Raw genomic sequence first — 25,463 nt, 5'->3', positions numbered from 1 at the left:
TTCATTTTGTCTTGTATTACCTGGATTGAACAAGAAAGCAGTAAGCATTAAAAGATCATAATTGTGTGGTGCATCTCAGTAGGCCAGAAAATGCTGCAGTTATCAAAAGTCTTCTTATTTCTCTTTAATAGTTATCACAGATTAATCAATTTCACCTCTGTAAAATGAGATTTAATTGTAATGAATGAAATGTCAGTTTTAACTTGTCATAATATATGATTGGATTCATTCAGAAAATTTTTTGGCAATTTCGTCATGGAATTCCATCCTTTCAGAATTGTACTTCTTTCCCATTTTAGCTCATATGTAAACTTTTCTGTAAGATGGAACATTTCCATTTAGAAAATTCTTGTTTAACTAGTACCAGTACTATTATTTTGCTCAGATAAATACCACATCCATCAGTGGAGCTTTTTCATCTTAATTAGTGCCATTTTACAACTTTTATTCACCTTCCTTGATCCTTGAGCCTCAAATCAGTAGTAAGTCTGGCAGCCTACATTGTTCCATGCTTGAGTTAATACCTCTCTGATAAGCTCTCCCACACTGAGGGGTGACTTGCCTGTTAGTTTAGCTATCATTTCACTGATACTTTAGAAAGGGAAGGAAAATTCCTAATGTTGATTTTTATTTTTTATTCTTGTTTATCTATCTTTGGCCTTCAGTTGGAAGACAAAAACAGACAGCTGCAAGAGCGTCTCGAGCTGGCTGAGCAGAAGCTGCAGCAGACGATGAGGAAAGCTGAAACCTTACCTGAAGTGGAGGCTGAACTGGCTCAGAGAATTGCAGCTTTGACTAAGGTACTGAGAAATAGACTCATTTCAGAAGCCCCATTGTTTAACACTGATTTGCAACCTGATTCCTCACCTCAAGGACAAAACAAAGGTAGCATCCAGCCGATTTGGAAGAAGAAAATGTTTCCAGATAAGTATGGGCACAGGACTGGTTTAAGTGCCATGTTTGTAATTCTTAGCATTTTGGCGACAGGAAAAGTAGCTATCTGTAAGTTAGCCTAGGCCATATTTACAAAGGAGTAATGTATTTGCAATACATTTGAGCATTACTTGCTCTAGGAGGACTCACTTTACTGTATAAGAGTTTCTAATTTAAGGGTAGGCAGTGAGGGAAGTCCCTTTCCTACAGGTACTTAGTTCTTCTGGATGTTTTCATTCACCACGTATAGAAACAACATCTAGTTTTATTGCAATAAGTGCTATAAAATCAAATCCTGGCGGCAGGTGGGATTATTTGCGCAACACAAATGAAGACAACTTGCAGTACATGCTACAAGGTTTGCTGTGAATGATTCTTTGTATCATATATATGCAAAGAAAAATGTGAAACCTTGAGCAGATTTCAAACTGTTTTTACTGATAGATTTATTATATGGCTGCTATCTTGCAGAGAAATAAGAAGATAAAGATAAATTTTCCATAGCGTTTTTTATATTTGGCCTCTAATGCTTTCAGGTGTGCATGCAGTTAATACTATAGCTCAAGTTTTACCAGCTTCATAAAGACATATAATGAGGTTTACTCTTAATCTCTTAAAATCAGACAAAGGAAAATGCATTTAAGAGGCTGTATTATAGATAATTCTGATTTATCTAAATTTTACTTTTTCTATTGCCAAGGAATGTTTCTAACTATTTATGTGCTGAGCTATTTTTAAATTTGATGGACTTTTTCAGTTTTTATGATTTTCCATTTTAGTGAAGCCTTAAATGCTGAGCATCACCTTAATAAAGTCTGATTTTTTTAAGTAATTTAGTCAAGTAGAAACAGAGAAAGGAAGATTTTGGGGGGGATATCTGTGGGGTTTTCTTTAATTAAGGCAAGATTATTATTCAGTAATCAAGGGTTTGTGCTGTCACTTTAGGTTTGTATGAATGGGTGCAAATCTAAAAGAAAGACTGAAAATTGGGGGAGGCGGTGGGGGGAGGAAGGCAAGAAGAATCAGCAAGAGCTACATGAAATACCAAATAAATTTCATTGAATTTTAATAAAAACTCAGGTGCACATAACAGCAATCCCTTGGCATTTTAACTTTTTTTTTTCCCAATTGTTTCTGATTCAGCATATAATCATATATTCTAATGCCCTCAGTAGCTTAAAAATACTGTTTTCTATTTTAAGAGGATTTTTCCTGAATAAGTTCTCCAGCAATTAGCCACCAGTAAGTATTTGGCAGTCTCAAGCATGTCTTTTTTTGCCACTGCATTTTTCCTTGAACATATATTAATGACAAACATTGTAAGAAGAAATCCCATTTCAACCATGCAGAACACTCAGGGACTTCCATGAGATACCGTTGTTATTGTGACCATAAAGCTGCAATATACATCTCCGTTTGTCTTCTTACATTATTTCATGGGATGTGGTTAGAGAGCTGTGAACAGAGCTGATGCTCCACCCCATTTCACTTGGATATATTTGATCAAAGTTTTTGCCAAGTGGGAAACTCTGAGAAGTATGTGAGGTTATAATGCTGGTTCTGTTCATTTCTCAGTGATTACATGAAAAACTGAAGACATGTATTTCAGTTAAAATTGTGCTGCCTTGGAATACGTGACATGAAGAAGAATGTCATAATTTGGCCAATAGGCTAAATAAGCCTGTGGTTTATGTATCTTGTATATAATGTCTTTTCAAACTGTAGAGCTTATTAAAGTGCTGGTTTGACAGCTCTGAAGTTTAAAGTCCATTACTTTTCATGGATCAGATAAATGTGGCTCTGAACCAAGGGCAACACAGTAATCACTGCAGCTTACTTAAGTAGTTTTAAGTTAGCTAGTTGGTGTGGTCAGCTATTCACTGACAGCTGCAAGACCTACCTAAGGGGCTGAATAATGTTTGATTAATTTTGCCTTGGTTGGACTTTATGCCAACATACATGCTGTCTGTAGGACTCAAATTATCTGGCTGCAGAATCCCCGGAGTCTGCCTACCTGAGCTATGTGATCAGTGCAGTGTCTATGTATATTAAGTGAAAGATGAGCCTGCAAATCAGCTACTACCGTGCTTAAAAAAAAAGTCGAAACTCATTTGCCTTCCTTTAGTACTATCTCAGTGAAAGTGGCTTCTCTGAGATTAATGGGGTTACAATTGTATGGAAGAGGTGAGTTAAGCCTAACATGCTTTATATGTATTTTAAAGGAAACTAATACGGGTTATGTGCTTCACTATGGGTAAAATATAAGACTGATTGGGGAGATAAAGACATATGGAGATAAACCAGAACAAATATGTTCTGGATTTGGCTGTGATTATTTCCCCACCACCACCACCCCCATAGATTTAAAAGATGCATGTTGCAGTTCTGCATTAAATTTTTTATATTCTTGCTCATAATAAATCTGGGTTGGGATTCTGCAAAAGAAGGATATAGATTGTGATCTTTCTATGGTGTCAGTTTTTTAAATTAGTTGGTTTTCCTTTTTTATGTATATAAGCTAGTGATATGTCTTTCTGCTACTTTTCCATGCCCAAATTAGTTCATAAGGAGTGAACTTCCAAAAATTTGGACTATACAGTGATCTTGGATAAGTACCTGTAAATTTACCTGAATCATTTGAACTTTGGCTTTGTTTTCACTGTGTTCTGCCCATTGGGTGAGCAACTGGAGGGTTAGTCAGCCTGTGGCAGACTAACCTGGAACAGCATGATCCCATATTCTGTGCTGTCCTGCCTGGCCATCACACTGGTATCTGTCTGGTCATGACAAGTAGCACAGCTCTCAGCATGTATCCCAAGATTCAGATTCCCATGACTCATTGAGCCGCCTTCTACTCACTCTCACAGTATTGATCTGTTTGCCTGCCCTGGAGAAGAGGCAGTTCCTAGTAGAAAGAACCTCCCTCCTGTATTAACCTTTCTTTATCCCACAAAATGTTTATTTTCCTCAGAAGGGGCAGACATTGGAGCATCCAGAATCTTCAGATGGTTAGTCTGTCAAGCACAGTTTCTCCTTGCATGTGTTCAAGGAGGGGTCTAGGAGAGCCAGCCAGCATCCACCTACTTCCATTCACTCACTCCCGCTAGTAGTCCTTCACCCCTGGGTGCTTGTGCAGCAGAGGTACCAAGTCACTTCTCTGATCACAAGACAACAGTGAGCATTTCACTCCATCCTTCCTGTATGCAGGTCACCAGAAATACCAGCCATGCTTTTCAGCTGCATAAGAGAAGCACTGAGATGGAGAAGAGGAAGCCATGTCATAATAAACTACATTTAGCATAGTAACACCTTCAGTTAATTTTAAAGGTGATAAAAAATGACTTGAGAGTTGGAGGCAAGTGGGACATAATGCTTGTTTTGTGCCAGTGTGTGGATGTGGTTTGCTTTAAGCAGGGAAGAATTTGCAAAACAAGTAAAAGGAGAATATCTGCCATGAAAAGAATGCAAAGAGAAGGAAGTTCCCCTGCGAGGAGCGGGTGTGTTTCATACAGAAAGCTCTCTGAGAACAAGAGAGAGAGACATGATGTTGTGTTACGTGGAGAAGAAAGTTGTTAAATCCTCTTACAGGCTAATAAAAATATAAATCTTCGAAGGGGAGGGAAGCCAAAGAAAATTTCACATTTACAACACATTCCTGTCTTCTCAAAACACCCCTCTTATTATGTTTCCCTTTTCTTGGGAGATTTTGCCCCAATAGGAGGAAGAAATGAAAGAAGCAAATTTGACAAAGCTAAATTGAAGGAGTTGCATACTAAACTTAGGAGGTACAGAAGGTAGTGGGAAAACGAAGGAGGGGAAAGAATGCGTGACTATCTAGTGACTGAAATGTTGGGGTTTAGAAAAAGAGGACACCGAAGCCAATTCATTTTTTCACATTGGTAAGAGGTTAGATGTGAGCATGTGAGCAAGTAGCTGATAACTTTGTGAGCTGTTGCAGCTCTGTCACCATGACCACCTATTTTCACCTTCAACTTCATAGCTCAGTTCAATAATGCATTCTTTCTTTGTGAATAACTCCCTTATTCCAAGGATAGACTAAAGAATGTGTACCATAAGATGCCAGTAGAAAATCTGGATAGCGCAGGTATTCAAAAGTCAAGGTCTCAAAGCTGGGGAAATTGCTTTTACCACTGGAAAAGTTCAGATTTGTTCCTGCAGCTCAGCACAAGGAAAAGAATTCTGACACCTATATTATACAAGTGATTTCTGCATCTGAAATTGGATTTCTTTCTTTTCAGCTAAGATACAAAGACCTAGAAAATGTGCAGTGCCATCAGTAACAGATGATGTGGAAGCAACACCTTTTTTTGTGGGTGCATTAGCAGCAGGAGCACCAGCAGAATTTTAACAGGGTTAGAGGTCACACAAGCTGCTTTGGTATTCCCTCAATGCAGAGTTTTCCTGCCTGTTACTACCTTGTGCTGGCTACTCCATGGCATGCAGAGTGCAAAGTGAACATTTAGACTCGTGCTGGTTTCTCGTAGGGGTCAGACATCATTAGTTTTTGTCCATATATTTTTAATCCAGTTTAAGATGCATGATTTCCTGAATCTATTTATAACTGAATGTTCTGGCTAAATGCTTTAAATGCTAGTTGCTGAATACCACACAAGGTGTCTTATTACTCCTCCTGTACTGAGTAGGAGCAAACAGTCATGCAAGTCTTATATTGAAGAAAGAATGTAGGGGCTGCCAAGCAAGTAGCTCTACTTCACAGTTTTTACCTCAGTTAACTCTTAGTAAAACAATTTGGAAGAAATCCAGCTTTTCTTTAAGAACCTCAGAGTCCACAGTTGTCTGTTCTGTCTCATGTGTGCCAAAATTCTGCTACAGAAACATGACAAGCACTGGTGTCTCAACCTCTGCCTTGTGCATCAAACTACAAGGCTGAGATGGAGACATTCAATATTTTTATGGTAGGCTGCCAGTTCTCTCAAAGACCTTATTCCAGTGATAATCTCTGGGTCTGACTAAGATGCGTGAACAACAAAAAAGTGTAACTGCCACAGGTATACCAATCCTAAGAGCATGGCCTGGGGAAGTCCTTAAGGTAGGACTTGAAAATCTCTTAGCTAACAGCTGACTTGCTACAGGGTTTTTTTGTTTGGAGGGGTCTCTTTGAGACCTAGGTTGGGGGCCTTCCTCAATGTAAAGGGCAATGGGAGCTGTTGAAACCCTCATTTTGGGAGTGTGTTCTAGCTGGGGCCACTGGTTACTGGAGCTCTTTGTCTGCAGGTGGGTTTCTGCAAGTCAGAGAAGATAGGAGTACATACACGTGTTTCTATCTGCCCTTTTGATCCCCATCCCTGCTGCAGGGGGCTGCTCCTGCAGTTGGCACATAATAACCAGTGGTTAAGAATCCCTAAGCAGCATTAGAGCCTAGAGTAGGTACTAAGTCTGTGCACCTGTGCTTGCTCTCTGCCAGACAAGCCCTTGAGCCTAACTATTGATTCTCTTGGCTATAAAATAATTTGGTCCTTTTAGAGTAATACAGAATAACACTTTCAGAACAAATGATACATAAAGGAAATATAAAATATTCTAACACATTTGCAGTGTTTAGAATAATGACATTTGTTTTGATTCTAAGGCATATTGAATTTTAATTGTTTCAAGTTTCTCTGTTCTACCAAAGAGATGTAAAGGTAGATGTTTCCTTTTATGATGAAATGCAAAGTACAGGTACTCTGAGACACATTCAGGAAGACTTTTTTATCTAGGATCTACATATGAAAATTTTAGTATTCTAATGAAATAACTGAAAACTATAACACAAGAAGATTTACATATAGCTTAAACATACACCTCGCTGAATTATTAAAGCAGCAGGAAGTTATGAAGTAACATGTACCTATAAGAATCTTAAGAGAACATCATGTTCTTTCAAGAATATTTATATAAGAATTCAGATAACATACATAATTCTGACAATAATTTCATTCCTTCTCTTCTCCCCAACAATTGTTAGACCTAACACCACAATTATTTTCTTCATTGAAAAGATCTGCTAGAGGGATAAGGTACTATGGCATGGTTTGGACTGAAAAATTTACATTTTTGTTTGAAAAAAAAGGTAAATTATACAGCTAACTAGACAGACTGTCTTTTCAAGGGCAGGTTATGACTGGCAGCACCACATTTCAGAGGACTTGAATGAGATCCCTTTGAACCTAGAGGTTTTGCTTTGGTTATCTTCATATTTTGCATTAAGCTGCAATTAAGTGTATGGAAGCAGTGAAGTTTAAATAACTTGCTTTTAAGTCTCACAGTCAGCTAATGAAGCTTCTAAGGATTTTAATTTTGTAGGAAGGTGCCCCCAGTGGGTACTATATCTCCCTCTACGAAAATGGCTTCAAAAGAGGTAGAATTACTTAAATCTTCTCAGAGCTTTGATGATTTCAAGTCATCTCATGACCCTTGGAAATGCATTAAGGGAAGGCCTTGAACCAGTACTGCAGCCAGGACTCAAAAAGGGGAAAATTCTATATTCTACAGAGCAGGATAAAACTTGGTCACTCTGTGGAAAGATGTCTGTTGTGCAGTCACAGGGACTTAAATTTTTCAACCCTATTTTTCTATTTACCCAGTCGGGAGAGGAAGCGATGCATTAGCACTTGTATGCTGAAACCAACTGATACATAAAACTGAGAAATAAGTTAAAAAACATCATAGAAGTGTTGTTGCTGGTCGAAGTTGTACTAAATAGACAAAAGAGTTCCAGCTAATAAGTTCAAGTACATCACAATATGCCTGCTTCATGATCAGAAACAAGAACTGCACTTATTAAATGAGTTTAATTACAAAGACTTTCTCTTAAATTTTGCAAGAATCTGAGTTTTATGAATATACTATGGAAAGAATACCACTGGTCTTCAAAATTAAGCAGTATTCTCATATTTATACAAAACAGAATTTTCTCATGTGAATGTCTTCATATCAAAAACTGCAGTTTATATTTATAAATGACTAGATCACAGGATTGCTTTCTGTATGATCTTTTGGTCCTGATAATGCTACTGAGTTTAAGTTATGGGTAATTTTAAGTTCTTATGAACGTCTGGCATTACTTTGATATCTATTCCTAATTAATCTGATAAATCATTAGTAGATAAGCATATGAAAAATAGTCTCTAAAAATACAGCTGTAAAATTAGTATTTCTTGTGTATATTAAAGTTTGCTCATCAGAAGATGGAGTTCAGATGTCTTTTTGAGAGTAAATCTGACAGAGTGAAATAGCATTTGACAAGCGCGAGCTCACAACTCAGTCATCAGTAGCACTCTCCATACGCCTTATGCACATTCCTGTTTCCATAGCAACAAAACCAATATAGCCTTTCCCTTTTTTAAAGGGCTTTTAAAATTTTTGAATAATAACATAGACTTGTTTGATATGACAATAGCATGAATATTCATGTTTTGCCTAAAATGACCTAATTAAGGTCAACTTCTGTCAGAAATAGTAGTGTCTTTGGTTGGATTACCATTTCTATACTCAGTAATAACTTTCCATTATTATTAATGAATTTTTATTTATAGGTTCTTCTTTTATCTGATGACCTTGACCTTTCAAAGAGGTCCACCAGGGTGGATCTTTTCAAAGGGATGAAAACTATATTGTTTATTTGGATGAAAGGCCTTATGTAGTGTATTCTAAAATGGCATATGAAAGCTTGAGCCTTGTCTCTTTTGACATTCTATCTCTTTTCTAGAAATTAGGGAATGTACCATGGCATTGCATAGTGGTGTAACTGACCGAATCCATTACTTAGTATTTATGCATTGTAATCATTCCTAGAAAATGGTAGAAGAATTATACAGGAATTTCTGATGTTGGCTTCTGAGAGCCCGGTTCTGGTGTTCAGTTTACAAATTAAAAAAAAAAAAAAAAAAAAAAGAGAGAAACAACATTAGACAGTATCGCTTTGAATCCACTCTGTAGTAATGTGTCATCAGCCAGCCATCACTAACCTTGAACTTCCATGTGTAGGTTGATAGCTTCTTTAGCATTCCATTATTTTCAGTTTCTCCACATCAACTGCATCTTATTCACCAAGTATCAGTGTAGTTTATTCCATGTAAAAATCTGTCAGTTAAAAGAATTAAACTTTCAGTCACACTTTTCTTTTAAGCATTCTGTGCTGTGTTCTGTTCAGTGTCAGTGTCTTTAGTTCTGATTTTTCAATTTTGTCCCTCTCCTTTTCCTTGACTTGTTAGTCTGATCCAACCTCTTCTACCTCATCTGATGATTATCAATATGTTATGGAAGCTAAACTACAAGAAATGATCTCCATACGTAGGAAGGTAGTCCTACTGGACTTTACTTTCTATTGCTAAATAGAATCCATCTGATTTGTTTTCATTTTCTTTAACTTTTTTTTTTTTAATTGATAATCAACCATCGTGCAGTTCAGTGCTTCAGGAGCTTACAATTTTACGATGGCAGGTTTGTGTTCAAACCATGCACAGTCTGCATGTTACATTTGGCTGATTTCATTGCTCATAAATAACTCCAATGTTTTGCTGATGCTTGGATGTAACAGGCCTTTGTAGCTGACACATTTCAAGCAATGCTGTTCAGCTGCCTGTTTAAATAAAGTTTATTTTTGGAAAACTAAGTTTGCAGTTAGTAGTAGCTTGCTTTATGTTTTGTTTAAACTTTACTGAGAAAAAAACTTCTAAAGCCACCTAAATTATAGAAAGTCTTTCTATTTTTTTACAGGCGGAAGAAAGGCATGGAAACATTGAGGAACGTATGAGACACTTAGAAGCTCAACTTGAAGAGAAGAATCAGGAACTTCAAAGAGTATGTGTATTGCAAACAGCTTTTGTGAACTTTTCATTTGCCAGTACAGTGCTACATTATGTACTCCAGCACCCAAACCTACCTAACTGTAAATGTTTTATTTGTAGCAGTGATGGCAGCATTTTCCTTCTTTACTTCACCATCTTAATATACTAGTTTACATCTAGTTGCAGAGTTGAAAACATTCTGCTGTTACAAAAATGGATGTACATTAATCAGTAACTGTAATTGTATTTCCTACGGAATTCTTTTAGATTGTTACAGTTACCTTTTTTTTTTAATTTTTTAATGATACAAGTCTACTAGTTAATTTTGGACCCTACCAATCTGTCTCTTCTATTCTACATTAAAGGCAAGGCAAAGAGAAAAAATGAACGAGGAGCACAACAAAAGATTATCGGATACTGTAGACAGACTTTTGACAGAATCCAATGAGCGTCTGCAACTACACTTGAAAGAGAGAATGGCAGCACTTGAAGAAAAGGTACAGTACAAACAGAAGTAAAAAGTTTAACTTAATAAAGATTTCTCTGTATGTTCTACTTTTATCAGGATGTAGGTATCATGCTGATTTATTACCACAAATGTGGTCCAGCTTACACGTTCGACTCTTAATTCAAGAGTGGGCTCAAGAGTCTTTCCAGAAGAGCTGTGAATATGCTGAATATTTTTAGTCACGGATTTATCAGCCAAGAGCCTGCTGAAGAGCTTGTAAAGGACCATTGTGTAATGGGGTGCATGAGGCAGTGAGAAAAAGTGGATGAGAACTGAGGAATTACAGGTTTTAGATGTGCTGTCATTTCTGTGTTTTAACCTGCTGATTTCACCTCACTTCTCTGGGAAGAGTAAAATGCTGTCCCCACAGGAGAAGGAGCATCTAGCCTTGAAGAGAGAATGTCATTTACAGGTTTTCCATGATGTGAGACAATGTGGGCTGCAAAATTTAAAGCCACTGACCTTTGTATTTTCCCTCCTTAATCCCTCCCTCTTTTACTTATTCACCTTTGTCTGATCTTAGGGGAATCTTTCAGTGTATTTCAGAAGGGTATTTCAGAACTTCTCAGATGATGTATTTCTGGTTTATATCGTTGAAACAAAATGTGGAATGGAGCGAGAAATAGCCTTGCCAAAAGAAGAAATTGGGAGAATTGGTTGTGTAAGAATGAGGCAGTTGCTTAGTTGAACCAAGATGCAAAGTTTTTGCTGATCTAGAAAACACATGGTCCTACGTGTTTGAATTCTTGCCAGCATTTAAAATTTAATATATAATCCAACTGAAGCATTAAAGAATTTTAATTTGAAGTCAAATTTATATGAACTTTGTAAAATTGTACATGTATATAGTGATAGCTGATCTATTAACATATGTCTAATTTCTTTTCTGATTATTTTTTCTCATCTTTTTATTTCTAGAATGTTTTGATTCAAGAATCTGAAAGTTTCAGGAAAAATCTGGAAGAGTCCTTACATGACAAGGTACTGTAAAATACTGTGATTTCATCTGTTTTTATCAAAAGACGTATGATTATTATTTGGAAATATGCTTATGGTATATTAATTCTCCAGCTTTTATGAAAAATCTTCCTGACACAAATGAGAATTTCTTTAATCACCCAGATGCCATAAATAGCCTTAGAAGGTCTCTGACAGTTGTTCTGAGCTAAGTTCATGGTTGATATCCTAGCCTCAGGAATTAAATACCAAAATTCATATTGATTTCATTGGCTCTGGAGTTTTTCTTCGATCAGTTTTAATTCTGAAAAAGTCTTGTTTAACAGAGATGTATGCATAACTGGTTGCACTTTCACAGTGAAGAATGTAATTTTTTTATTTGATGCAATTCTTCTTAACAGGTGCAGTGGCATTATGCTAAATATAGCTGAAAGTGACCTTTCTTCATTTCTTGCAAATTAACCCCTAATGCTGTTTAGTGAATCAGTCAAATTGATTATAAATATTGCTTCCAGTCCCAGATACCAGGATTTTGGTTTGAAGTTATTCCTGCCTTGAGCACAGTAGGATACACAAATGTATTTGCATTCAGATTCACAGAAGTGTTTTTACAATGTATTAAATCCATTTGAAAGCAATTGTATAGAATTTTAAAAATACATCTCCTTTCTATGATAATATAAACATATAATATGGCATCCAAAGTCAAGACCTTTGAGAAAAATAACAGAAGAGGTATCTATTAAAAAAATTTTTATTTTCATCTACATTTAGATAACCTGTAGAAAGGCAGCAAGATTCAAGTACCCAAAAGGACAACCTGTTCCAGTGCCTCACCACCATCATCGTAAAGAATTTCTGCCTGATATCTAAAACCTACCCTCTTTCAGTTTAAAGCCATTATCCCTTGTCCTGCCACTGCAGGTTCTGACCGTGGATCTTCTAAGTGTCCCACTTTTGAAGGGATTACTTGTTTCATTTTGATGAAGAAACTGATGAAGCCATTTCAAATAGATGGACATAACACCAGATACTAATAATCGCTAAGTAACTGGCAAGTGTTACAAATAGAGTATCAGTCATCTCAGTAATTTTGTTCAGCCAAGAAATATTTTAAAAATACTATAATGCTATTTCAGTAATTATATAATAATAATATAATTCAGTAATAATACTCACTGAAACTGATGCTACTTAAGCTCAGATCCTTATCCTTCCTAGTATTTTGTAATACTGAACATTTTAAACTCTAGGAACAGCAGTGTTACATCTTCATCCCATATTCGTTCTTAATTTGTTTTAAAATTCTTTGATTTCACTTTATTAGTAGATAACAATTATATGTAGAATTTGGGAACAGTGCCGTTTTCCCTAGTGGTAGCTGTAAAAAATAGGGGTTTTTTAGTTAGTTCCAAAAATCCAGTTTCTGTGGCAAACTGTCATTTTTTACCTGCAGCCCATCATACTAGAGTTCCATCAAATCAACAAGAGCGAGACATTTCGCTGCAGTTCAAGTCATCTAAAATGCACTTCTCTCTAAGTCTGTGTCTCTGTCAGTAAATATAAAGGCCAATATGCCATCTCATAGTATCTAAAAAAATATAGGTTGGAAAAGATGATCTTGGAGATCATTGAGTCCAACTGTTAATCTTGCTCTCTAAAGGGCAAACGGTGTGTCACACGATGAGCTGTGCCTGGCTTTATAGGAGGAAAAATATAAGTTTCAAGGACAAACTTGTCCTTCCAGCACTTCCGGGCAGTGATGAAACAGCAGAGTGCTATACCGCCTCCTCTTGATGTGTACATCTCGTTAACAGTAATGAGAGTTAAATGAGCTTCCTTTTCTTATTATAGTCAGTGTTACATTCAGTGTATCTTTCCTTACTTGTTTAACTTTATGAGAACAATATCTCATAAAGTAAATGCATTTTGTATCACATGTAAGTATATTTTACTCTTTTTATTTCCAGGAAAGACTTGCCGAAGAAATTGAGAAACTGAGGTCTGAACTGGATCAAATGAAACTGAGGACTGGTTCTTTAATAGAGCCCACCTTGTCAAGGTAATATTTTGTGACAGAAGTTTTATCACTTTAAGTTGAAATAGAACATAAATGTAAGTGGCAAGAATTTACAGCAGGGATGTGTTCAAACCACACATAAATGTAATCGTGTATGTCTTTAAAAATGTAAAATCTGTGCAGTTATTATTACTGTTGCATTTCACTTCTTTCATCAGTAAACAGGGCCTTATATCAGTAACTATACACCAAAATATTACAGAGATTGAAGAAAGTCTTTCAAATTATAAAATGTTTTGAAAAGTGTACCCAAATACACAACTTTTTTCCCAGATTTTAAAAATAAATTTGAAATTATCTTCTTTAATACTGAAACTGACCGCCATATTTATGATTATATTTATTCTATAAATAATATCTTTTCTTTTTCTTCATTAGCAAGGCATCACTCAGCTGTACTTAGTGTGTAGCAAAAGACCACAGAACTTCAGCTAAATGTGAAGACATTATTCAGAGAGATCTGAAAACATCATAACCAGACATTAATTATTGTGCCTCTTTTGATGGAAAATCAATTATGGGAAGAATAGTGAGACAAATGCCATAAAAATAACCACTAACAGCTGAAAAGAATTTATCATTCTAGAAAGAACTTCTTGCTTAAAAGTGTCCCTTGAGATTAAATTATTGCTCTATTGATAATTGTGTGCCATGTGCTGTTTTCATAACAGGCAACATGTTAATTTTTAAAACCTGACAGCATACCTTCCAGACAAAGCTCATGGACCAAGACTAAATTGGGAGCACTGTATTTATCTAAAGTTACCCTTGTTCAATAGGGTTTTTTTCTTCCATCAGCTATTGCCTGCCCATTGATGTCCTCATACATCTTGCTCAGTACCTGGACATGGTTTCTCCCTCAACCTTTTATTATTTCTTGGAATAATATTTTTCTACATGTAGAGAAGTGTAAGCCCATGAAATTCAGAATGTGATGCTTGTAACTTTTTAAAATTCTGCTCCCTTGGGAATGTGACTACAGGCACACAACACTTTTTTTTTGAAAGTGCTTGCAGGGACACAGGCTACTGAACTGCTGGAACAAACAGCAGCTTTGGTTTTGGAGCATCTGTTCTTCGGGAACTGCAGATTTTCTTGCAGGGTAGATGAGTATCATTAGCTTGTGCTCTGTAAGCAGGAGCTGATTAGTCCTTGTCAAAGGGCTGTTTGAACTTGATAAGCTATCTAAATATCTTGGGAATTCAGCAGGTTCCGCTAAACAGTATACTTTCCCTTCTGTAACCTCACCTCATGAAGCTCCCAGCTCTCTCAGGCACAGCAAGCTCTGAGCATTAAATACTTCCTATTCTCAGCCTATATTCAATTCTGCATTGGCTGGAGTTTGTGCTTTCTGGAAGATAATGAAGCTGGTCAGCAGATGAATATCTACAGCTAGAGACTGGAACCTGGACTATTTCTTTTTTCCTGCCAACTTGCTTCACAACTGCCAAATATTATTGATTATCAGAACAAAGTTCTATTGAGAGAAATTACTGTGCACAGAAGATAAAAACAGTCACTGCCCTATGGGGATTTTTTGTTACATTTCTTTTTTTGACTGTGATCATGTTATTCATATATTGTTATGTGGAAATTGCTGTTAATGTGTGTTAAGAAACAGAAGCTGTTGAGGTCTCTACTTCTGTGGTTGAATTTTCAAATGGTGCATGGAGCCTTTGCTCTTCTGACTTGGTTACACAGCCCATGCTTAGGATGCTTTTATTGCACCATGCAGTGAACTTTTGGTGCTGCTGTTTGACTAAGGACAGAGAGGTCAGGGACCACTGTTTGTAAATCAGAAAAGATGTGCTGGAGTTATCCTGTATATGCCTCACTGCAATATCCCAGGACTTACCAGGTGTATAGGAAAAGTTGGGGGTTAAATCTCTGAAAAGTGTCATCAAATAAAGATTAGTAATACCTAACCAATGTTAAATATCACAGGTCAGTTCACTAATATTTTCATAATGTAGAGCACAGACTTACAGCAGGAAAGCATTATTGATATGCTCACTCATGAACATGTAACATGGTTAGAGTAACCTCAGGCATATTTCTGAATATACAGGATAGTACATTCAGCTGCCAGGTCTAATTATCCTGAAATGTGCTTTTTCTTTTTAAAGTTTTGGATGATAAGTATTTCTATGTACAGCTTTCATTTTAAAAAATAAGAGGTTTTATTGTTTGGTTTCTCCCTTAATTTTCTCACACAAGGATTTCACTTTTTCACTGTTAAATTATGTTTTGTGATGTGGTTTTCTCATTTATTATGTGATAGCTAAAAATTTGTTTAAAAAATGAAATCAGTGTTCCTAGACTGAAAGTCATTGGATTGTTGTTGTTATTCCTATTACTCTCTCAGTCCACTTATGTAATTCTGTTTATAGACCTCACCTGGATACATCAACAGAGCTGAGGTACTCAGTGGGCTCACTGGTGGATAGCCAGTCTGACTATCGGTCAACTAAAGTGATAAGGCGACCTAGAAGAGGCCGGATGGGAGTACGCAGAGATGAACCAAAGGTTAACCCCCAACTTCTTCTGATATATTCCCTGAAAAGAGAATGTATTTGAGGCTGTTAAGCTTACAGTTTGTGGGGTTTTCTTCCAGGAAAAAAACCAGCAGCAGAAAAAGCAACCTACCGAACAAGAAAACCCAACCCAGAGAGCAGGGTATCTTCTATATCTGCTCAGAGTACTGTTGTACTAAAATGAAGGCAGAAAATGTTGAAGTTTAGACATCGAAGTTCAAGCATACTTGATTATTTGTCTTTCCAGAGTGTTTTTTTCTATAAATTTTCCTGATAGTAATTGTATACCTAAGTTACAATTATGTGAAAATATTTTATGCTATTTGCAGTAATATTGTGAGCATTAATGGAGTGCTAATAATTGAATAAGTATTTTGAAATGTTAGTTGCTTTCCTTTCCCATTTTTCCTGAAGTTTGGCTTTGCAGTTTTCCCTGACATAAACCATATATGTCCTAATTCCTGCTCAGGTAAAATCACTTGGCGATCATGAGTGGAATAGGACGCAGCAGATCGGTGTTCTGAGCAGTCATCCATTTGAGAGTGACACTGAGATGTCTGACATCGACGATGATGATAGAGAAACACTTTTCAGCTCCATGGACCTGCTGTCACCAAGTGGCCATTCCGATGCCCAGACTCTGGCCATGATGCTTCAGGAGCAGCTAGATGCAATCAATAAAGAAATTAGGTATGTAGCCTGAACTAGCTGGGATTCACTTATGATTACAGCTTCAAGCTTCCTTTAATGCTTGAGTTCAGGTACAACTCATGACAGTTAGGAAACAACTTGTTCATTTAGAGGATTGATGGTGTGTCTGCCTTCCAGAGGAGGGTATTGATTATGTGAAGGTAACAACTGAGTCTTTCTTTCCTAATCATAGAAATGTCTTTCAAAAAACTTTCCAAGTGAAGAACTGTTGGCCATTTGAAGAGAAGTGAGTTAGAGGAGGCTAATACATGGAAGATTTCACATATTGCTGTTCACAGTCCTCTTTTCAAGGTCTTTTTCACTGTTATGCATGACTCCATTTATTCAGTAACAACCTCCTGTCAGAAATACTTTGTTTCAGTGCTCTTCATGCTTTCTTCTGGTAATTATCCCTATGTTAAATCTAATGTAAGCCGTGTTTTCTAAGACATGGTTTTGATTCTCTCTGTAGACACAGAATATGATTTTTCATGCTCCAAGTTGGATTATATGTTTGGAAATAGGTAATGAATAGAAGGTGTCTTAATAATATCTGTGCAAATTTAATGGAGTGGTAGAGAATCAAATGACGTGTTTAAGTGACTTTTATAAATGAAACCATATTTTAAGCTTGAAGCATTCTGACATGTTTTTCAGGAAGGGCAACTTTAAAAAAAGCTTGGTGTGTGAAAAACATCCTCTCATTAGTGACTGTTTTTCTAGAAGGAGATGAAGGAAATGTTAGTAACTGTGTTAGGGACTTTCTGGTAATACTATAAACAGAAATACTGTGGTTAGAAATATAATCAAAGCAAGACAGACTGATTTGGCAAAAGATAATCATTCTCTGATCAAGGTTACTTTAAAGGAAGAACTCTATTGGAATATCTTGAATTTGAGTAACTTTTCAGGGAAAAATTTTTGTTATAAATCTAGAGCTTTGCATTTTTTGCTGTCCCAGAATGTGTTCTTTCAGATAGGATAACGCTCCTGTTTTCTCAAACCTTTTCCCACACCTGTCAAGATACAGTCAAAGAAATATTCTGGTGTTGGGAAGGTAAATCTCCTTAAAAGAGTGTACATAAAAGAGAGAACCTTATCCATATTTTCTGTTGTTATAAAGAAGTCAGCACTGTGGTCAGTTCAGGAAGCTGTAGATGCAACATTTATATTTGTTTTTAAACAATACTAGTCTTTTTTCAATTTAACAAAAATACAGTAAAGGGTATTCACAAGGAACTGTACGTGCAGATGACATAGTGGGATATTATTTGTGCCACAGCGATCTGATTACTGTTTTACTTAACCCAGGATCTTGACTCAGAAGTTGGGTAGAGTTTTACCTCAAAAGGGAAGTAAGGGTGCACTTTTTATACAGCCATTTTTACTGGAAGTCTACTGAGAGTAGTTTATTTCCTCAACTGCTAATCTTATATTGAAGTATAGGCTTTAATTGTAATAGCAACCATTATAAAAGGACCAAGTATGTAATTTTGTATTTTTTTAATATGGTTCAGCAAAAATCATTCTACAAGGATAGTCTTATAAACTGTACTGCATTTCATGTTTTCTTGGTTTGTTTTGGGTTTTTTTAATTGACAAACACTATAAGGGTTTATCAAATTTTTTAAGGTATCAAAGAGATTAAAAATGTATTTTGCTTTAGATTTGTTTTATTATACAAGATAATTCAGGATTAAGATTACTAAAATGAAAAAAAAAAAAGTTTTTATAATTCCCTTTCAAAATATTATTGGCCTTTAAGTTTCTGCCCTGCATTATTTCAAAAAGAATTGTAGGTGTTTTATACAAATTCTGAAATGGATGTTAGAGAAGAAGATTTATCACAGCACAGGAATTTTTAGATTTCTATTTTCAATGTATTATGGTTTTATTCATTGTACTTGCTTCATTTCACTCAGAAAAGTCTGGTTCACAGTTTCAGCCTCCCCAAACTTTGTATTCTCTCATTTAACATTGATCCCTCATAATATTTCCTTCTCTTTGCAAAAAAAGACTACTCCTAACACGGGTTTATGGGCAAAAGACTTATAAACAAATATTTTATTTTAAAGACATTTTTCCATTCTAGGTGCAATCACAATTAAAAAACAAAGCTAAAGAACCCAATGGAAGCATACCATTGAGATGATAGCTGTTTAAGAAGTTTATATGAGTTGCTAAGAAGAAAGCTATTTTAATGAAATTCACTTAAAAACACAGTGCTTTAGAAGCAGCTATCATTTTTTCATCAAACTGTAGGGGTAAAACAGACAATTTGTTTTGCATGTTCTTTTTTTTATTAATATGGATTATTTTAGCAATTCCCTTCTTAAAGGTCCAATTTCATTTGACCCTTAACTTTGTGATTTAGCAAAAGATAATCAGATGAAGCCAACCTAAGCTTGGAATTAGTTATCTATGGTAAATTGGATTGTAAACCCCCCTGCCCTATTCTGGCTCCTTTGCATAGGAACCAGTATTCCTGAAATGTCGTACATCAAGTCTTGCTGCTGGACGCATTCTTTAAACAGGCTTTGTGAATGGAGGAATTGAGAAAAATCATTTGGTTGCTCTGGTGATTAGGAAAATAATGTTGGAAAGGGTATTTTTTAATTATCTATGATATTCATCTTTGTTTTCTCTTACTTTCAAATCTCATTTGAAAGGAAATGGTTTTTAGTTTTGCTCTGGGGATATGAAGAGGCAAATACAACAAGAGCATTCTTCTTTTATTGAATAAGGTTAATCCAAGAAGAGAAGGAGTCAACAGAATTGCGTGCTGAAGAGATAGAGAACAGAGTGGCCAGCGTGAGTCTGGAAGGCTTAAATCTAGCCAGAGTCCACCAAGGTACCTCCATTACTGGCTCAGTGACAGCATCGTCACTTGCAAGCTCATCTCCTCCCAGCGGACACTCAACTCCCAAACTGACCCCTCGCAGTCCAGCCAGGGAGATGGACAGAATGGGGGTTATGACGCTGGTAAGACACCTTGTGGTGACAGTAGTCGATGTGATATTTCTTGTATCAAGTACTTAATCTTTTCACTGTATGACTGGTTCATCTCTCTAATTCTTCATTCACATCTTCATCATCCATACAGATAGCAAATTCTCTAGAATATGGACATTAGGTGTCTTTGGGCTTTGTTATAGTGGTTTTGAGCATTGCATGATTCATCAGGGACACAGTGATAGGATTACCAAGGGCCTTCAGCACACAGGCCATGGAATTAATAAGAAACAGAATTGATCACTGGAATTACTTATATGTAAAAAATGTTTACTAATGGAAAATTCTTAAGTGATACAGTTATTACACAATAGTCTGTGGACCTATTTCTGAATTTAAACTTCCAGGAAATGCCTAGAAGATATTAAAACATTCCACTACTTATTATATGTGATCGTTTGGATATACTTTTATATTTGGTATACTCTTTTATACTTGCAGCATTTTTGTGCATTCTTCATGACCATATATCATGCACTTGAAATAAGTTCTTTGGTTTCCAGTAATTCATTTAACTGATATATTTCAACATTATAAGCAGCTCACACATAGACATCAAGCCACCATGAAATTACCATGCAGAGCATTTCTAACATTGCTGTGCCTTTGAGGACGCATTCAAAAATGTCTGGTTCGATTTGGAAAGGGATTTACAACGAATTTAATTTTGATCCTAGACAAAAAGAAACAGTACATCTGTCAAATATCTGAAGATGGTATGTGTCAAAATATTTAAGAAGTACAACTCGGATACTGATCTGAGTACAGATACAGGGTTCAGTGTTAGCTACAAACCAGTTTGGAGCCAGGGTGAATGAATCCCTTTAATCTAGGAGAGAATCAAAGCAGCCCACTCTGCTGATCTCATACAGGGAATAGAATAGACTAAAGGTAAGCCCATTTTTTATTTGCTTTTTCTCTGATAACCATGGTGTCACCAATGTCCCCTTGTGGTCCATTCCTGGGAAGCAGCAGCAGCACTGATTCCCTGTGGAGCCTCTCCTAACAGAAAAGGTTGCTAAGAGCAGCTTGGAATGAAGCATGGCTGTTAATTCATCTCAGCTGGGAGTAGGGACTTTTGTTGATAACCATCTCTAGCCAAGTACTCCCTTTTCCTGGGAAATGACAACTACTCATATCCACCTCTACTCCTCCTAGTTTAGTATGGTGTTTGCTGCCTTCTTGGGATCTGAGGACAGCAGAGAGAGGAAGTCCAGACAGGCAGTTGTGACTTATTCTTTGCTGCCTCCAGTTCCCACTGCTGAACAGCAGAAACAAAAATACTGGTTGCACAGGCCACTGTGGAGGAGGTGAATGTGCAGGCTGCTGTGCTGCCACCTACTTCACCAAAGCAGCACCTTCCCAAATACAATCTTTCCCCAGCCGTTTGAACTAAGCAGTCTGGCTGCAGGTAAATAGCAATGGTTAAACTGCCCCGCCAGCAGACACCTGCACTGCCTGGTTGCCTGCATTTCAAAACTGTAGCTTTTTAGAAAGTCAGTAGGTTCATCAGATTCAAACACAAAATGACAGCATAGCCTCTGCAATTCAGGTTGCCATGGTCTCACTGGCATCCAGCTCTAACTGTGCTAAAACTCAGATGGATTTGTCTGTCTGACTTGCAGTTGAACTCTTACCATAAGCAGTAGAAGCATCCCCCCACAATGTGCTCAGCAGCACAGCCCACAGCTTTGCTCTCCTTCTTCCACCATTTCAGGATGCTTCTGCCCTGCACTGTTTCAGCAGGAGTTCAATGTTGAATATCACTTCCTTGCTGTTTGGGAACAGACACAAGTCTGTCCAACATCCTCTAAGTGAAACTTTGAGTTGGGAAGAGTTTTGTAGAAGCCTGGTCTCTAGAGCTCAAATTGCAAAATGACCCTGTATTGGTTGTCTGGAGAAGCAGTACTGCATGAATTCCCACAGCCCAGGTCCATGCAGTAAATAAGTTCTGCAGAGTATCTTCAGCTTTCCTTAAATGAATGAGACATCTACCAAAAATAAAAATGCAAAGGGGGTTGAACAAGACCCATTCTAGCAGTCTTCTACTGCCAAGTAATACTGCAGAAGATCAGTGAATATGTATTCATTTCCTGAAAATGCCAGTCACTTTTTCGGGCATGGTATTTGGTGATGATATTTTGTGGTTTTACTTGGCGGGACACCAATACATTTGTAATACTCAATAAAACTTAGAAAAAAATCTCTATTGGGGGCAACATAAGTACTTATATGAAAACTCAAAAATAGAAACTGCTACCATAGGCTTGAAATGTCCAATTCTTAGCTAAGTTTGTGGAATTGAAGGAGAGCATAACTTTAGGAATAAAAACCCCAAACTACTTTACCAGAATGACATATTTTTCAGGGGTAATCTTACATTATTACATCAAGTGTATAATTAGTGTATAATATGGAAAGTATTAAATTAATCTTTGCTTCCCACTTATTGAATGTGAGAACAAATGTGAGGCATTTTTTATGCTTCAATAATATTTATTAATCATTATTTTTTTGTTGTTGCTGCTTTTGTTACCAATCTAAGCCAAGCGACCTAAGGAAGCATCGGAGAAAGGTACGATACTGGGGCTTTTTTAAAGTTTGGGAGACAACATTTGTCATATTCTTCTGCTATTTAGATAACTGCGTCCCTTGCCAGCAACTGCATCCCCCCCTCTCCTTTTCATTCAGTGCTTGCACATAACCATTTTAATCCTACCTGGAAAGGCTTCAAGGGGTCACAGCTAAGCCACAGAATCAAGGCCCACAAGTGATATCTTGGAGTAATAGCCTCGACAGCACAAACTTAAAGGAATACTTATTTTTAAAAAGTATGGGCACAAAAGAATTACCTTCAAATGTATTTTGGCCATTCTTCCTGCTGGAGAAACTACAGACAGATTCCTTGAAATCTTCTGGAGTAATATAAAGTTGTTTACAGAACTGGCACTGATTACGAGGTTACATGACAGATAATGGTATTTAAGATCAATCCTTATATGCTCTGACAAAATTCCTCTTTGTCTATGCCTATTGTCAAACATACTGACTATTCTAGTAACATGCTGTGAAGAGAGTGGTCATGTTTATTTATTTACCATCTCTCTTACATCCCTGAGAAATTTAGTTAACCTGAATAATCCTGTCTAATGCAAGAAACCTACTTACACCTAAGATTGCCTTCATGTTTAGACCTTCACTGTACCAACCTGTTCAGCATAAAGTGAATGAACTTCTTCTACAAGCATAATCTCATTTCTCTCCAATATGTGCTTTAAGCTGCCATATTTGAGCAATTGTTTTTCCCAATAGCATATTTCAAAAAAGCGAACCCTTACAATTGGCTCAACAAATTGCACTTGAAACCTTACATGCTTCAGTCCACTTGACAATATCATGCAGCATATGTTGAAACATTCTTGAAAAGTTAATATGCTCTCATCAGAGTCTGTCTCCCCCAGATTGCAGTAGTTGAAGAAGATGGGCGTGAAGATAAAGCCACAATCAAATGTGAAACTTCTCCTCCTCCAACACCCAGAGCTATCAGGATGACTCATACCCTTCCTTCTTCATACCACAATGATGCCAGAAGGTAAGATGTTTGTAACATGAATTGGTACCTCACAGTTTACCACATGTTATTGTTTTCAAATCATGCTGTTTAACTATTCCAAAATGACCTGATTTCTTCCCTGTTTCCCATGTCGTTAGAGGAGAACCTTACCCATTGTCTGTTGCATGACCCTGGAAATGTTTATCAGTGCTAAAGTACATGCTGGGTATGTCTGTTTTGAGGTACAGTTTTGATGACTACTGGAAGTAGCAATGCTACAAATCCTAGAAATAAAATCAGAATGCTGACTACCGTATTTTTCATAAATTGGTCTTAGCAAAGGAAAAATATTTATTTTCAGCCTTGCCTGACAGTGAAAATGTGATCTTGTGTTGCTCTATATGTTGCCAAATAATTTAAAGATGTGATTGTTTCACTTGTTGGGAGATCATTACTAAATTATAATCAATTAATTTATTTACAGAGCTGTTCAGAAGAAAATAAAAAATTACCTGAAAATCTTGACATGTTATCTATTCTATCTCTTTATTATCATTTTGCAGTAGTTTGCCTGCTTCATTGGAGCCAGAAAGCATTGGTCTTGGCAGTGTCAGCAGCAGTCAGGACTCCCTGCACAAAGCTCCCAAGAAGAAAGGAATCAAGTCTTCAATAGGACGATTGTTCGGTAAAAAAGAGAAGGCTCGACTTGGACAGCTCAGTAAGGAATTAGTGGTAACAAGCTAAGGTCACCATTTCACTGCCAGTTTTTTCCATTTTTAATTTTGCTTTTTTTTCAGCTTCCAATTTGCTCATTTTTCTGTTTTCTCTGACGCAACTTTCCCATTAAATTTCATTGTTATCAGCAATTACATTTGTCAAGACTTTCCCATGACTGTAGTGCAAATGAAAGGAGAGTTCTGGCACAAATTACTGGGGTCATCTTCTTCACTCAACCTGGTGCTTCAATAGTCTGTTGAACTAGGGTAGAAATGGTAGCACTTTTTGCTCGAATAAATACATAAAGAGAAGGTGAGAAGTTAGTAAGAAATACATGGCTATAAGAGGTGTACCTATGTGAGACAGAAGATCTTTGCAAGTAAGAGTAGCTGCTTTTCAGATTTCAGTGTGTCAATACATGCCCTCTAGTGCCTATTGCTGAATGTCCTCAGGATAACTTTCTTTTTACAGTTATGCTGCTCACAGCAGTGCTTAGTTTTCTTCCTGATTCTTCTGCCCTTTTCCCTTGCCAAGACTATTTCATTTTATTTCATTCATGGCAGAAATTTTCCTCTGCCTATTTCTACAGGATATGTCTATGTGGACACATGCCAACACAAGTATCAAATTGGAACAAATGTCCCAATAAAATTGAAATACTGGCTCTTTCATAGTCATGCAGATGTCAGATAGTACAAGTTTGTGAGGCACTAAATCTTACTGCCATGGTGACCATGTAACACTTGTAAAAGAATTTTTTTAAGACCTTGCAGTAATTGTAAATGCTTAAGCAGCAAGCATAAGCCTGAAATTAAAACCCTACATTTGTATTACAATGTGTCTTTATCACAGCTAACAAACCTGTTGCTAAAATAGGTAAAAAATATAGTACTAAGGTCAAAGCATCAGAGTAAAATTGAAAAACTGAGTTTTCTTCATTTATACTCCAAACTTCTCCTCTCTGCCTATGAAAGCCATGTATTCTTGAAAAAAAACCAACCTAATTTCTAGTTGCAATCTGAATTCCCTTTTTTTTTTACTCATTATGGAAAGAATAAATCTTTTTCAATCTTTTAAATGAGAATCTATAAATGAGTCTTTCAAATACACCTGTATGCCACCTTCTGCATTGATGGATTATTTTATTACTTTAGACTGCATCTCAAGTTAGACTTTATTAATTCACATTTGCATTCCATATAACCCTTTTTATCAATACTGATGGTTTATGCATATTAATCTACAATTTCTCAGAAAGTCAGGAACATAGAGGACAAAGATGTAATAAATGTGTTGGTCTTCCCTGCAGTTCTTTGGAATGTGAAATGAAAATGAAATAACAGCTTTAAAGGCTATCTCAGGAGCAATGTAACCTGGCAATAGATTAATTTCTTAATACTCACCATGATTAATAATGCATACATAAAATTTGATAAAGTCCATTTGTAATTCCCCATACTAGGTCATGAAATATTAGTGATTTGCAATTATATGGATTTTTTTGGGAGTTCCATCCTTTAACTCAACAGAAAAGATTTCAGTATAATGCACATTTTAATTAAGCAAACTAGGATTACTGGCATGTATAAGACTGTTACCTAATCAAAAAAGTAGGAGCAAAATATTTTTCAGAAATTAAAAAGACATTGAGCAGCTGAATTACAGA

At 36.5% G+C, this 25,463-nt stretch overlaps 1 protein-coding gene across 10 annotated transcripts in view; it reads left to right on the top strand.

Moving 5' to 3' along the window:
- Positions 1 to 25,463, top strand: part of PPFIA2 (PTPRF interacting protein alpha 2) — a 296,049-nt gene that overhangs the window by 231,892 nt on the left and 38,694 nt on the right. For all 10 annotated transcript variants that reach the window (XM_010413748.4, XM_010413749.4, XM_010413746.4 and 7 more), the window contains 11 exons: positions 666 to 800; positions 9,676 to 9,759; positions 10,112 to 10,243; positions 11,173 to 11,235; positions 13,182 to 13,273; positions 15,682 to 15,817; positions 16,295 to 16,515; positions 19,260 to 19,497; positions 22,073 to 22,102; positions 22,989 to 23,119; positions 23,644 to 23,798. In XM_010413748.4, coding sequence (XP_010412050.1) covers positions 666 to 800; positions 9,676 to 9,759; positions 10,112 to 10,243; positions 11,173 to 11,235; positions 13,182 to 13,273; positions 15,682 to 15,817; positions 16,295 to 16,515; positions 19,260 to 19,497; positions 22,073 to 22,102; positions 22,989 to 23,119; positions 23,644 to 23,798 — 1,417 coding nt within the window. The remainder of the gene's footprint in view (positions 1 to 665; positions 801 to 9,675; positions 9,760 to 10,111; positions 10,244 to 11,172; positions 11,236 to 13,181; positions 13,274 to 15,681; positions 15,818 to 16,294; positions 16,516 to 19,259; positions 19,498 to 22,072; positions 22,103 to 22,988; positions 23,120 to 23,643; positions 23,799 to 25,463) is intronic.

The sequence above is a fragment of the Corvus cornix genome, chromosome 1A (genome assembly GCF_000738735.6).
Source record: "Corvus cornix cornix isolate S_Up_H32 chromosome 1A, ASM73873v5, whole genome shotgun sequence".
NCBI classification, from domain to species: domain Eukaryota; kingdom Metazoa; phylum Chordata; class Aves; order Passeriformes; family Corvidae; genus Corvus; species Corvus cornix.
The sequence above is the reverse complement of the archived record's forward strand: the minus strand, read 5'-3'. Positions and strand labels throughout refer to the sequence as shown.